The 14,656-nt window shown below is 44.6% G+C and overlaps 1 protein-coding gene across 2 annotated transcripts in view; it reads left to right on the top strand.

Moving 5' to 3' along the window:
* The window catches only part of LOC123755563 (kinesin-II 95 kDa subunit-like), a 49,008-nt gene extending 39,285 nt beyond the window's left edge, over positions 1-9,723 (top strand). For both annotated transcript variants that reach the window (XM_045738322.2, XM_045738321.2), the window contains one exon: positions 8,735-9,723. In XM_045738322.2, the coding sequence (XP_045594278.2) occupies positions 8,735-8,782 (48 nt within the window). In that variant the 3' untranslated portion in view covers positions 8,783-9,723. The remainder of the gene's footprint in view (positions 1-8,734) is intronic.
* Positions 9,724-14,656: the final 4,933 nt, after the last annotated feature.

Below are 14,656 nucleotides of genomic sequence, written 5' to 3'. Positions count from 1 at the left end.
TATATAATATATATATATATACTATATATATATATATATAGTCAGATGCTGCTGACGAGACAAGTTGTCGCTTGGCAACACCACACACTCCACTTGCACTAGTGAAACTATTTTCTGATTCTAAGTCACTAAAACCGGAAAAAGATTCACCTTCTTCAGACTCGTCGAGCAAAACATCAATATCTTGCAAGGGAGCACATCAACTGTGTGGTCTTGCACAAATTGGGGTCAAGTGAGGGCGAGGAGGCATGGGCGAGATGCTATATATATATATATATATATATACTAATATATATTACTAATATATATATACTATATATATATAATATATATATATATACTATATATATATATATACTATAATATAATATATCTATATAATATATATATATAATATATATATATATATATATATATATATATATATATATATATATATATATATATATATATATATAGTATATATATATAATATATATATTATAATTATAATATATATATATATATATTATATATATATATATATATAATATATATATTATATTATATATAATATATATATATATATATATATATATATATATATATATATATATATATGATATCAGTGACAAAACCAAAACCGCGCACATCATTTATATATGCTTTCGTGTCTACCACTATAATTTAAACGCCCCGTCCTCGCGACCTCTGACCGAGGATGAAATTAATCGTAATTTGTTCCCGGATGGTGATGAGTCTGATATTGATGACTCAGACTTTGATCATGACTACACACAGCCTTCAGAGGTGGATACGACCAACGACGAATGTGAACATGCTGGCTCCACCAGGGCTAGGCCTAGCATCTCGCCCATGCCTCCTCGCCCTCACTTGACCCCAATTTGTGCAAGACCACACAGTTGATGTGCTCCCTTGCAAGATATTGATGTTTTGCTCGACGAGTCTGAAGAAGGTGAATCTTTTTCCGGTTTTAGTGACTTAGAATCAGAAAATAGTTTCACTAGTGCAAGTGGAGTGTGTGGTGTTGCCAAGCGACAACTTGTCTCGTCAGCAGCATCTGACCAAGCCATGCGGCACCGCATGGCACCACATGAAAAAAAGACCCTCAACATCGAGTAATTTTCCATCACCTTCCTGCCCGCCTTTACTGTTCCTAGACCTGGTTCAGCTCCTGGTCCACTGTACCCTCGCCGTGGTGCCGCTATTGGCTCTCGAAAGACACCCGGTGTTTTTGTGTGGAGTGATGGGACAGATTTTGTTCCACAAATTCCTGTTTTTGATAATTTGAATGTTGGAATTACAGACATTTTCCCTGATAAAGGTGCAAATATTTTTGTGAAATGGACTATTTTACTGCATATTTTGATGAGCCGCTAATGGAATATATTGTTCATGAAACGAACAAATATGCGACTGATCTCATTGATGAGGAGGAGTTATACGATTATTCACGTTTGCAGAGATGGAATGATACGACTTTAGGTGAAATGTATGTGTTTTTGGCATTGTGTTTGACACAATGATGAAACATTGTGTCAAACACGTAATCGAGCATTATTGGAGCAAAGACCACACTGTTCCAACACTGATGTTCGGCAAATATATGTCTCGAGACCGATTTGCAATAATTCTCAGGCGTCTTCACTTTGCAAATGATGACGATTGACTTTGGAAGGTAAGGCACGTCCTGAATGAAGTTATCGGAAAGTACAGGGATTTCTATGTACCAGCTCAGAAGCTTGTGATTGACGAATCCCTTGTGCTTTTCAAAGGACGTTTTGCCTTCAAGCAGTATATTCCCCCCAAACGCCACCGATTTGGATTGAAATTCTTTGTACTCTGTGACTGTGAAACAGGAATGGTGTTACACATGATAATGTATACGGGTACAAATGTAGACATTCCTGCTAATGACCAACATGGTTTCTCAGGTAGTGTTGTGAAGGCACTACTTGCACCATATCTAAACAAGGGCCTCATATTATACACAGATAACTATTATACCAGTCCCTTGCTAACAAGATTTTTGCTTGATAATAGAACTGCAGTGTGTGGCACAGTGAAGGCAAAACGAAGGGAAATGCCAGTGTTTCCAGGTGCTATGCAGGTTGGTGATTGCGAGCTCAGAAAAATAGGTGGAATACTTTCAGGGCGGTGGTAAGACAGGCGTGAAGTGAACATGTTGACCACCATTCACACTGGAACAATGCTGGACAGTGTCAAGGTGAACAGAACCACCAGAGAACTAATCTATAAGCCAGATTGTGTCTTGGACTATAACATAAACATGTGTTTGGTGGATTAATGTGATATGATGGTGGGGACAGTAGAGTGTGTACGGAAAACAGTGAAGTGGACCAAGAAAATGTTTTTCCACCTTGTTGACGTAACAATGCTGAACAGTTACAATATGTATCTTGTCAAAACAGGTGGTAAACATAATTTCCGTGCATTCAATTTTACTGGAGTAATACAGTTACTACAGAAGTTTGGCAAAGTAATTCGTGGCATACAGAGGCCCATTCTGAAGCCGGTATTGCACCATGCTCCAACACCCGGGCTTGCTTACAGGGATGCCTTTTTGACACACAATCTCAGGTTTTTACCCCCAACTGGAAAGTGTGTAGTAGGCCAGCGTGCATGTGTTGTATGCTGGTCAACAACCAAGAGGGAACAGAAAAGAAAAATGGAGATGACTTCACGCTATGACTTGGTGCATAGCGTGTCAGGTCCCTCTGTGCCATGTCCAATGTCTCAACGAGTATCACAGTCTTGATGACTTCTAAATTTCCAAGACTAGTGCCAAAACATGTAAATGCAGAATAAGTGGGTGTATATAGTGGAAATAAATCATAAGAAATTGTATATTTTATTGAGAAATAAAACTTTTGTGCAAATATTTGTGACACTAATATGTGGATACAATATACATTGACAACAGTTTTATCATAATATATATTCATGTGAGAACATATTGAACCACACCAGTGAAAAAAATGGGTGTAAAATACGCCATAGATACTGTAAATAATAACGCGAAAATAAATTCGCGGTGACTCACCCCGGGCGCACAACGGTCCAGCGAAGATGAGGCGTGACGTCATCGCCTATCTTCTCGGCTCATTTACGTCAATGGTAAGTGCAATTAAATTTGTTTATTATTTTTCCCGTACTCAGGGAACACAAATAAAGAGATTAAAAAGAAAAGAAATGGGATTTTTTTTTTGTTGCTCCTGTGGGTGTTAATCCCATTTCGACTCCTAGCGGCCCGAGGGTTAAGGGACAAGGGAATTGATATTTGATTCCTATTTTGTTTAGGAAACAAACACCCATTTGTGTGACACCTAGTAGTTTATTCAGTTTAGAGTATTGATTAGGATCAATTGCCAAGATCCAAGGTGGTTCTGGTGTCTCAGTGGGAACAGTAACATTGGTTACAATGACGTGTGGCTTTTATTTAGGCCACTGGTCACTGCCTAGCCACTAAAATCCATTGAACAACTTCTCAGCTTTGGCTAATTGCTGTAAAGTCAGGGTCTCTGGAGAGGTAGTCAGCTGGATTCTCTTTGGTGGGTATATATCTCAATTTGTACCCTGCTGACAATTTTTGGATTTCCGTAATGCGGTTACTCACGTAGGGAGTTTTGTTATTATTTCTCACCCACTGTAGTACTTCATTATCTGACCATACCACTGTTTCTTCAAATTGGAGGTTATTTAAAGTTTTGGTCAGATAATGAGCCAGTCTGACACCTAACAGTAGGGCAGTTAATTATATCTGTGGCACTGACCGTTTCTTTAACAGTGCCTCCCTAGCTTTGGATCTAAGCCAAGCATGAGAGAGCTGCCTGCTCGTTCGATGCTAGATATACTACGGTAACATATGCCTTTTCCATATGCCTTTCCGGGGTGTCACAGAACACATAAAGCTTGACAGGCTGGTTAGTCTTCATGATACGAGGAAGCTTGGTTGTTTCGGACACTTAGATCCGTTGTTAGTTACTGCCATTTTTCTTGTAAGGCAGTTGTTAGGGAATTGTCCTGACCTATTTTTGGCTTGCCAGAATTCTTGCATGATCAACTTTCCCTTTATTGGTATGGGGTTTATTAGTCCCAAGGGGTTGAAAGGCTTACTGACTTGTGATAGTAGTTTCCCTATTGTTAAGTTGGTGGTATCTAGTTCCGTTGATTTGATGGTCAACGGATCTGAAGTTGTATCCCATTCGACACTTAGTGCCTTAATCTTCTCGGGTACTTGTAATCAGGAAATTCTGATTCAATCAGTTGATTTAATTTGACATTATTAGAGGCCCACGACTGGAGAAGCATATTTGCTCCCAACAATTCTCGAGTGGCCTCATCATATATAGCGTTTCTCGTCTCTGCTGATAGTTCCTTGGAAGTTGTCCACATACAGGTTGTTGCTAATTTCAGTTTTATTTTGGCTATAAGGCTTCTTAAAATGCATATCTAAAGTTGTTTGGAGCAGAAATGGTGAAGAAGTAGCACCGAGCAAAACTGATGCAAACCTGTATGTGATTATTTTACTGTTTGGTTCTTTAAGCTCCTTTATTCATAGGAACTTTGTATAGTTACAGTCTTCTTCTTGGAGACCTACCATAAGGAATGCCTTACTTATGTTGGCCGTGTATGCATAAATACTTATGTGGAATTTTAACAGCTCATCATATAGCCCTTGTGTTAGGCTTGGACCTGTTTGAAGGCAGTCATTCAACGAGACACTATTTTGTTTTGTCTTATCACCTAAGTTAAACACTATCCTGATCAGGGTTTTAACCGAGTCTTTCAGTACGACGTGGTGTAACAAATAGTGTCTCTCCTTAGAGTTATCATTAGTTACAACTTCGATGAATTTGTTTTCGAGCTGTTGTTGGATTATTCCATGGTACAATTTCAGGTTCTCTGGTTGTCTATTCAGGTGCAACACCTGAGACCTTAATTGGTTTTGTTACATGAAATGATCAACTGGAAGCTGAGGGTGATTGTGGTTACACTCAGTGCACCGCTACTGTGTGGTTACACTCAGTGCTCCGCTACTATGTGATTACACTCAATGCCCCACCGTGTGGCGGATACAATCAGTACACCATTACTTTGTGGTTCCACTCAGTTCACTGCTACTTTGGGGTTACACTTAGTGCACCGCTACATTATGGTTACAGTCAGTGCACTGCCACTTGGTGGATACATTCGGTGCATCATCACTTAATGGATACACTGAGTGCACCGCCACGTGGTGGATACATTGAGTGCACCGCCACGTGGTAGATACACTGAGTGCACTGCCACATGGTGGATACTCAGTACACGCCACGTGGTGGATACACTGAGTGTACCGCCACGTGGTGGATACACTCAGTACACGCCACGTGGTGGATACACTCAGTGCACCGCCACGTGGTGGATACATTCAGTGCACCGCCACGTGGTTGATACACTCAGTGTACCGCCACGTGGTTGATACACTCAGTGTACCGCCACGTGGTGGATACACTGAGTGTATCAACCACGTGGCGGTACACTGAGTGTATCAACCACGTGGCGGTACACAGAGTGCACCGCCACATGGTGGATACTCAGTACACGCCACGTGGTGGATACACTCAGTGCACTGCCACGTGGTGGATACACTCAGTGCACCGCCACGTGGTGGATACACTCAGTGCACCGCCACGTGGTGGATACACTCAGTGCACCGCCACGTGGTGGATACACAGAGTGCACCGCCCTGGAAACACAAACCGTAACTGTCTCTATTTTCCGCTTGTTACAACTTGTAATAAAGTTGTTACATCTTGGCTTAACGTGTTTATGACGTATTAGAACGTTGTTACAACTTGCTATATTTGTTGTTATAACTGGTTAGGAGGTGTTAAAACTTGTTCGAACGTTGTACCAACGTCGTAGTTTGGGTGTGTGTTTGGCGGGCGCCACATGGTGGATACTCAGTACACGCCACGTGGTGGATACACTCAGTGCACCGCCATGTGGTGGATACACAGAGTGCACCGCCACATGGTGGATACTCAGTACACGCCACGTGGTGGATACACTCAGTGCACCGCCATGTGGTGGATACACAGAGTGCACCGCCACATGGTGGATACTTAGTACACGCCACGTGGTGGATACACTCAGTGCACCGCCATGTGGTGGATACTCAGTACGCGCCACGTGGTAGATACACTCAGTGCACTGCCACATGGTGGATACACTCAGTGTACCGCCACATGGTGGATACTCAGTACACGCCACATGGTGGATACACTCAGTGCACCGCCACGTGGTGGATACACTGAGTGTACTGCCACATGGTGGATACTCAGTACACGCCACATGGTGGATACACTCAGTGCACCGCCACATGGTGGATACTCAGTACACGCCACGTGGTAAATACACTCAGTGCACTGCCACATGGTGGATACACTCAGTGCACCGCCACGTGGTGGATACACTCAGTGCACCACCACATGGTGGATACTCAGTACACGCCACATGGTGGATACACTCAGTGCACCGCCACGTGGTGGATACACTGAGTGCACTGCCACATGGTGGATACTCAGTACACGCCACATGGTGGATACACTCAGTGCACCGCCACATGGTGGATACTCAGTACACGCCACGTGGTAGATACACTCAGTGCACTGCCACATGGTGGATACACTCAGTGCACCGCCACGTGGTGGATACAGTCAGTGCACCGCCACATGGTGGATACTCAGTACACGCCACATGGTGGATACACTCAGTGCACCGCCACGTTGTGGATACACTCAGTGCACCGCCACCACGTGGTGAATACACTCAGTGCACCGCCACGTGGTGGATACACTCAATGCACCGCCACATGGTTTTTCATGAGATTATCTTGAGATGATTTCGGGGCTTTAGTGTCCCCGCGGCCCGGTCTTCGACCAGGCCTCCACCCCCAGGAAGCAGCCCGTGACAGCTGACTAACACCCAGGTACCTATTTTACTGCTAGGTAACAGGGGCATAGGGTGAAAGAAACTCTGCCCATTGTTTCTCGCCGGCGCCTGGGATCGAACCCGGGACCACAGGATCACAAGTCCAGCGTGCTGTCCGCTCGGCCAACCGGCTCCTTGGTGGCTACACTCAGTGCACCGCCATGTGGTGGATACACTGTGTGCACCACCACATGGTGGATACACTGAGTGCACCGCCACATGGTGGATACACTTGAGTGCACCGCCACATGGTGGATACACTGAGTGCACCGCCACAAGGTGGATACACTGAGTGCACCGCCACATAGTGGATACACTTTAGTGCACCGCCACATGGTGGATACACTTGAGTGCACCGCCACAAGGTGGATACACTGAGTGCACCGCCACATGGTGGATACACTCAGTGCACCGCCACATGGTGGATACACTCAGTGCACCGCCACATGGTGGATACACTCAGTGCACCGCCACGTGGTGGATACACTCAGTGCACCGCCACATGGTGGATACATTCAGTGCATCGCCACATGGTGGATACACTCAGTGCACCGCCACATGGTGGATACACTCAGTGCACTGCCAGGTGGTGGGTACACTCAGTGCACCGCCACATGGTGGATACATTCAGTGCATCGCCACGTGGTGGATATATTCAGTGCACCGCCACATGGTGGATACACTGAGTGCACTGCCACATGGTGGATACACTCAGTGCACTGCCAGGTGGTGGGTACACTCAGTGCACCGCCACGTGGTTATCTTGAGGTTATCTTGAGATGATTTCGGGGCTTTAGTGTCCCCGCGGCCCGGTCCTCGACCAGGCCTCCACCCCCAGGAAGCAGCCCGTGACAGCTGACTAACACCCAGGTACCTATTTTACTGCTAGGTAACAGGGGCATAGGGTGAAAGAAACTCTGCCCATTGTTTCTCGCCGGCGCCCGGGATCGAACCCGGGACCACAGGGTTCGTGGTGGGTACACTGAGTGCACCGCCACGTGGTGGATACATTCAGTGCACCGCCACGTGGTGGATACATTCAGTGCACCGCCACGTGGTGGATACATTCAGTGCACCGCCACGTGGTGGATACATTCAGTGCACCGCCACGTGGTGGATACATTCAGTGCACCGCCACGTGGTGGATACATTCAGTGCACCGCCACGTGGTGGATACATTCAGTGCACCGCCACACGCCACCTAGTGAGTAGCAATATTCAGAGTTCCGTCTCTAGATAGTTGCTAACATGCCCTCACTACAAACTTCATTAATAGTTTTGACTATTATAAATCTTGTCATATCCTTTTTTAACTACTTTCCTTATATTCCTGCTGGGTAAATACTCATTACATAATATTTTTCAATGCAATAATTTGCCACCGTGTAACTTGTTCTCTTAACAAAATCTACGTCTGAAATATATAATGCTTAAAGTGCCCTATGAAGTCGTTGACACTTAATAAGTTGACATATCTAGGAGAGGATTCCACCCGAGGCAATCTCAAAGTTGATGTATCTGGGAGAGGATTCCACATAAGTCCGTCTCCTCAAAGGAGGAGAGTTCCATTAACAGACCTTATGTGATTTGCAGGAATAAATATAACATGTTACACCCATTTTATGTTTGTGATATCCATCGTGATATTATGACTACAACAGTTTGCTGTATACCTTTTTTATCCTTTAATTATCGAGTATGTTATGAAATTTAGCTGATTTGTTATTTTTTTTAGGTGTGCTGTTCGCTTAACATTAGAGAAGGCGTTGCACAAGATTGCTAAGGTTGAAGAGTTTGACGAGAATCAAGGAAGAAATGACCATGAAAGAATGTTTTAGAAGAAAATGGGACAAGCACCTACTAGCAAGAATCAGGTTTATGAAAGATCAATGTTTCTCACCTTAGTTTTATGTCAGAAGAAAGTCTAATGTTATTAACCTTCAAAAGATTGATGATTTATTTGTTTCCATGGAAATAATTACAAAACCACTTAAGTGCAATAATCGTAAATATAAGTTAATCAGAAAAGAATTAAACTAAAGACATAACGTGGCCTAAATTATCAATGACTGCAAATATATAATGTTTGATATATTATTTGTAAACAAAAGCGGTGTTGCACATATCTCATTCAAAAATATATGTTCATATTGTAGTATTATGTTCAAGCACTTCTGAAGAATGGCTATTTGCAATATTCAATAAACGTTTTGAATTCCTGAAGGAAAAGTAATATATATTTGTAATTTTGGCTGAAAAGGATTATTTTTTAAAGGATAGTATGCAATAAATTATGTTAATTAGTTCAGTTTTAATTGCATAAAAAACTCAGTTGGAATATGAATGTCGTATTGTTTTCAGAGCTAATAATAGTCTTATAATTTGTTATATAAACAATATGATTACTTGTATTTTCACCCACTTGTGTAATAAGACCACGTGTCCCCCACCATATTCTAACCTTCAACACATTATTATACAAAATGTTCCCACCCTACTTAGTGTAAAAAGATCACATGTGTTCAACAAGATTGTAACCTTCATAACATTATTATACAAAATGTTTCTTCCCATGTACTGCTAAATATGTAGTCATGTTTGTTAAAAAGGACACTTTTTAGTAACATTTAATTATGTCTATTGCAAGGGAAATTTACTTCTCTGAAATGTATTTGTCACTAATGTGAAAGTTTGACCTGATATAATAAAAAAATCCTTGTTCAATACCTTATTTTCATTAACTTGTTAAGTTATGAATCACATCACACACACACTGTTGAGGTATTGATGATACCACAATCCACCCTTTTACCTTGTTAGGTATTGATGTCACCCCCATCCCCACTTTCTTTCCAGCCTGTTGTCATTGTAAGGGGGCTTGGTACGCGGCTACCGGGATGTAATGTGCTCCATGGGACGATCCTCTGTCCTTTTGAAGCCTTATGCTCCTGCTGCCATCTTTACTAATTGTCCTGGTCACTATTTTCTCTTCCTTATGTTTCGTTTTTCCTCCCCCTTCTCCTTTCTCATTGTCTTTCCTGTCGACCTTTTGCCATTCTTGAATCTTCATTCGAACATCTGTTTTAACGCCCTGGAGTTTGGGGAGGCGCTCACTCACCCGTAAAACTGTGGAACCCTACATTGTGAGTGATTGGACGCTTTTTTGTCAATCCTTTCGTTGCTGAACCTGATCTCGATGGACTGATGGTGCATAAGGTGGCAATTGTGAGGTGTATACTCATGATGCATCCCTAGAGGGCCTCAGCTTGTTTCATGTTGGGTGTCCTTATCCTCTAATTGTGGCTCTATGGTGGGGTATGGGGGCTCATTCGTAAATGAAATTATTACCTCCTCGTTTCTATGCTGCTGAATTATCCTCTTATAACTTCTAAGGCTTGTGGGGTGGGCGACCAAGCTCCTGAGTTGGACTTTGTTGGAAGACCAGGTTGTGTAGCTCCCGTTACATTTGGCCCAGACCAAGCTACTCCTTGGACCCGCCTGACTAACCCCCCCTCTGCTTCCCTTCCTCCTCAGTGGTAGGATTGAGCCTTAAGCCCCTTGTGGTGACCACCTTATAACTTCGGGTGGCTACTTCTCTCATTGTGACAACTGCACCATTTACCACCCACCTCCACTCTCTCATTGGGGGTGCTCGACGCCGAATCCCCCACATTCACCCTCGCACAATCCCTTCCAGTGCTAATACGTTCAACACATCCCAGCCGATTTGGTACACGCGTCGTCGCTGCTCCTTGTCAGGATGCAGCTATGCCCCTAGCTGCATTGTCCACCATTGGAGAGACCCAGTTAGGATGTCTAGAAAGGCCCGGTTAAATGCCAGTATTGGCACTTATCCTCCCACACCATGTTGTGACTGGTGTTAGGGACATAAAAGACTGACAAAAGGATATTAAACATATCCTTGAAGCCCGTGTCCATTCTGTCCTCCAGATTGATACGTTCACCCGACCCCCTTGTGGTCATCGTCGTCCGCCTCTTCGAGTTGTAAAAATGACTTGATGGCATGACCTTTCAGCCTTTATAATTTTTGCTAGTGCCCGTTGCTCCGTTCAGGAATACATTCCCTCTCCTAGGCTTTGCAATAAATTCTGGAAATTTGAACATGGTGCCCTCAGATGCATAAGTGTGGCGTGCCTATGCCCCATATGTTGGGACTAAGATCATTCTAAGGCTGAGTGCTCTTTTCCCCAAGTTCGATGTCTCAATTGCGGTGATGCCCACTCTACCTTCTCCCGCAAGTGTATACACTACAAATTTGAGGAAGCCATACTAAGTTTGAAGCACCATGCTTGTTTGTCTTTTCCTGAAGCAAGGTGCCAAGTCCACCGTGACTCCTCTTTCACTAACGTGATGCTCGTGTTCTGCGTTCGACCTTTTTCTCACCCTTCCCTCCTTTCTCAGTCTCGACCGTTTCCAGGCTTTATACCGGGATACACCCACCACCACCTCACCTGCTCCCTTCTGTTCTGAACCACCGGGTCCTCCTGGTTCTCCATCTGGTGTTTCCCTCCTTCCTTCCCAGTCTGCTATGTCTCCTATGTCTTCTTTCCCGTCTTCCCTCTTTTCCTTCTCAGCCCTCCCCCCTGTCCATTGACCCTACACACCGCCTGTCTGTCCAGGCTGTTGTCCCATCATTCTCTCCACAATCTTCATGTTTACTCCCGCAATCTTCATGTTCACTCCCGTTCCTCTTCTGTTGAGACAATTGAGTCTGTTGCCCAGTATGTTGCTGCTTATACCTGTTTATTTGAGTCAGAAACATAAGCCTGACTCCTCTTCTTCCACCTCCCCGGTGGGTAAGAAGGCATCGGTTTCTTCCTCGCCCCCCACTATCACAGCGTCCCCCTCCCATTTTGGTGGTTGGGCCTCCTGTCCCAGCTATGGAAGTTCCTTTAGTCCCCTGATTCTTTCGGTTGCTGCCCTTGCTGAGGTGCGCTTCCCTGGTTCTGCCCCCCCCCCTTTCCCCTTCTGTTCTTGACCACCCCTCTCTGTTGTCTCTTACTCTTGACCCTGTCCGTCCCCCTCTGGTCTGTCCTCCCGCTCCCTTAACTTTATCGTCCTTACTAAGTTTACCCATGCCCTCTAACCCTGATTGGAAATCTTACGGCATCACCATTACGTGTGATACTCCTCTGCCACAGATCTGGAAGAAAATCCGCAAGATTACGGATAAGTTTGTTCCAGATGTCTCACCGGTCCTTCACCTCCGTGGTACTCTTGTGGCGGATCCAGTGATGGTCGCGCTCGAACTGGGTTCCCACTTTTCGGCTGTTGGCTTCGGTTCTCACCTTCCTCAATCCTTCCTCTTTCGTAAGGCCGCTCTTGAATCTCATCCATTAGATTTCCGTACTCATATCCGATTTCCCTATAATGATCCCTTCTCAATCCGAACTTCAGTTTGCTCTGACCCTCTGTGGTTCTATGACAGCAGGCTCAGATGACATTCATTGTGAGATGCTTTGCTATCTTCCTCCATGCACGTCTCAGTATTTACTGAATATGTATAACCTTGTCTGGGAGTCGTCAGTCCCTCAGGGCTGGCTCGATGCGGTTGTTCTCCCAGTTCTTAAAACTGGGATCTCTGGGGTCATCCCCCTAAGGACTTCTGCCCCATTGTCGTCACGAGTTGAATCTGCAAACTCTTTTGAATGCATGGTCAATGTCCGTCTGATGTGGTTCTTAAACACTATCACCATCTCTCCCCTTCTCAACTTGGTTTTCGCAAGTGCCACGCATGACTGATGTTTTGGTGAACTTGGAGGTCTATATTTGTATAGACCTCCTATTTGCTGCGAAGACCTCCGTTGTTGCTGTCCTTTTTTCCTGGAAAAGGCATACGACTCCACCTGGAGATACCATATTCTGTCCCAACTTCGTTCTTTTGGCTTTCGTGGTAATCTTCTCTTCCACCAAAGCTTCCTCTCTAGTCGTTCCTTTAGAGTGAGGCTTGGTACCACTCTCTCTGCCTCTTTTCGGCAATACGAAGGTGTACCCCAAAGTAGTGTTCTAAGCACTACTATTCCCGGTTGCCCTCAATGGTCTCTTTTCCTCCCTTCCCTCTGGCATCTTGTCCGCTCTCTATGTCGACGATCTTGCCCTCTGCTGTCGAGGTGATGATTTGCCTTTCCTTCAACTTGCGATTGATGCCATGTCGTCTTGGGCCACCAATCATGTCTTCAGGTTCTCTACTTCTGAGACTTGTGCTATGACGTTTACTCGGAAGCAGGTCGTTCTTCGTCCCCCTCTGCCACTTTATGGTCATCCCACTTTGTACGAAGATTCTGTTAAGCTCTTGGGGCTAATCTTTGACACTCGTTTGTCTTGGTTGCCCTGTATCTCTTATCTCCAAGTTAAATGTTCTAAGGCCCTTAACCTCCTTAAGGTCTTGTCCCATATTTCTTGGGGAGCTGATAGATGCACGCTCCTCTCTTTACATTCCTCTCTCGTTCTGTCTAAACTCGATTATAGATGCCCTGTTTACTCGTCTGCTTCTCCTACTCAGCGCCGTCTTGACGCTCTGCACCATACTAGGTTACGCCTCGGCTCAGGTGCCTTTCGTTCTACTCTTACCTTCAGTCTATATTTTGAAGCCGGCGTCCTGTCTCTCAAGGACCGCCATGATTGCTACTGTCTTTGCTACTTTGTGCGGTCCTTACAACATCCTCTCACCCACCCACCCCCGCCTATGTTGTGCTTTGACTTCTGCCCCTCCCGTGGTCCCTGTTCCCTTTCACTACCTCCCTCTTTCTGTACAGTTGACTAGCCTTCAAAATTCTCTTTCGGTTAGTGTTACCAATATTTCTCTGCGTGTTGTTCCCTCCTTGCCCCCGTGGAGGGTTCCCCTTCCTAAGTTTGGTAAAACCCTGACCCAAGTGACAAAAGCTTTTACCCCTTCTACAGTTCGAAAAAGCCTTTTCCTTGAACACTTTTTCCTCACGCTCCCACTCCATTTCCGTCTTCACCGATGGGTCTAAGTCTGAAGACAGTGTAGGCTGCTCTGTTGTTTTTCCTGATCACACCTGTATGTGTCGCCTCCGGAGACTAGCATCTTCACGGCAGAATTTTATGCTATTCTCTGTGCTCTTCGTCAACTGCTTTCTTGCTGTCAATCCTCCATTGTTGGTGTATTTGACTCTCGCAATGCCCTCATGGCTCTGGAGTCCTTTAATCCAGTCACTCCGGTGGTAGTCGAGATGCAGTTTTGACTGTTTTATATCTCCAGTAAATTTAAGACAGTGGAGTTTTGCTGGGTTCCCAGCTATATTGGTGTGTCCTTTAATGAATGTGTGGACGCTGCCACTAAGGAAGCTATCTCCACATATCCCATCTCCTGTAAAGGTTTTCCATATTCTGACTTTTACCCAGTTATTCATTCCTCCATCCTTGCCCATTGGCAAGGTTGTTGGTCTTCTGTTACTGGTAACAAACTGTGTGCTGTTAAGAGTTGTATGTCCCCGTGGCCTTCCTCCTACCACTGTAACCGGTGGTGGAAAACGGCTCTGGCGAGGTTGCGTATTGGCCATACACGCTTAACTCACGGACATTTAATGGAGTGCCTCCCTACTCCTTATTGTGCAAACTGCATTGTCTCTCTTACAGTCGAGCATATCCTTGTTGAATGTCCTGACTTCCAGGA

Source organism: Procambarus clarkii, chromosome 20 (assembly GCF_040958095.1).
Source record: "Procambarus clarkii isolate CNS0578487 chromosome 20, FALCON_Pclarkii_2.0, whole genome shotgun sequence".
Taxonomy (NCBI): domain Eukaryota; kingdom Metazoa; phylum Arthropoda; class Malacostraca; order Decapoda; family Cambaridae; genus Procambarus; species Procambarus clarkii.
This window is presented reverse-complemented; position numbering and strand designations above follow the sequence as displayed.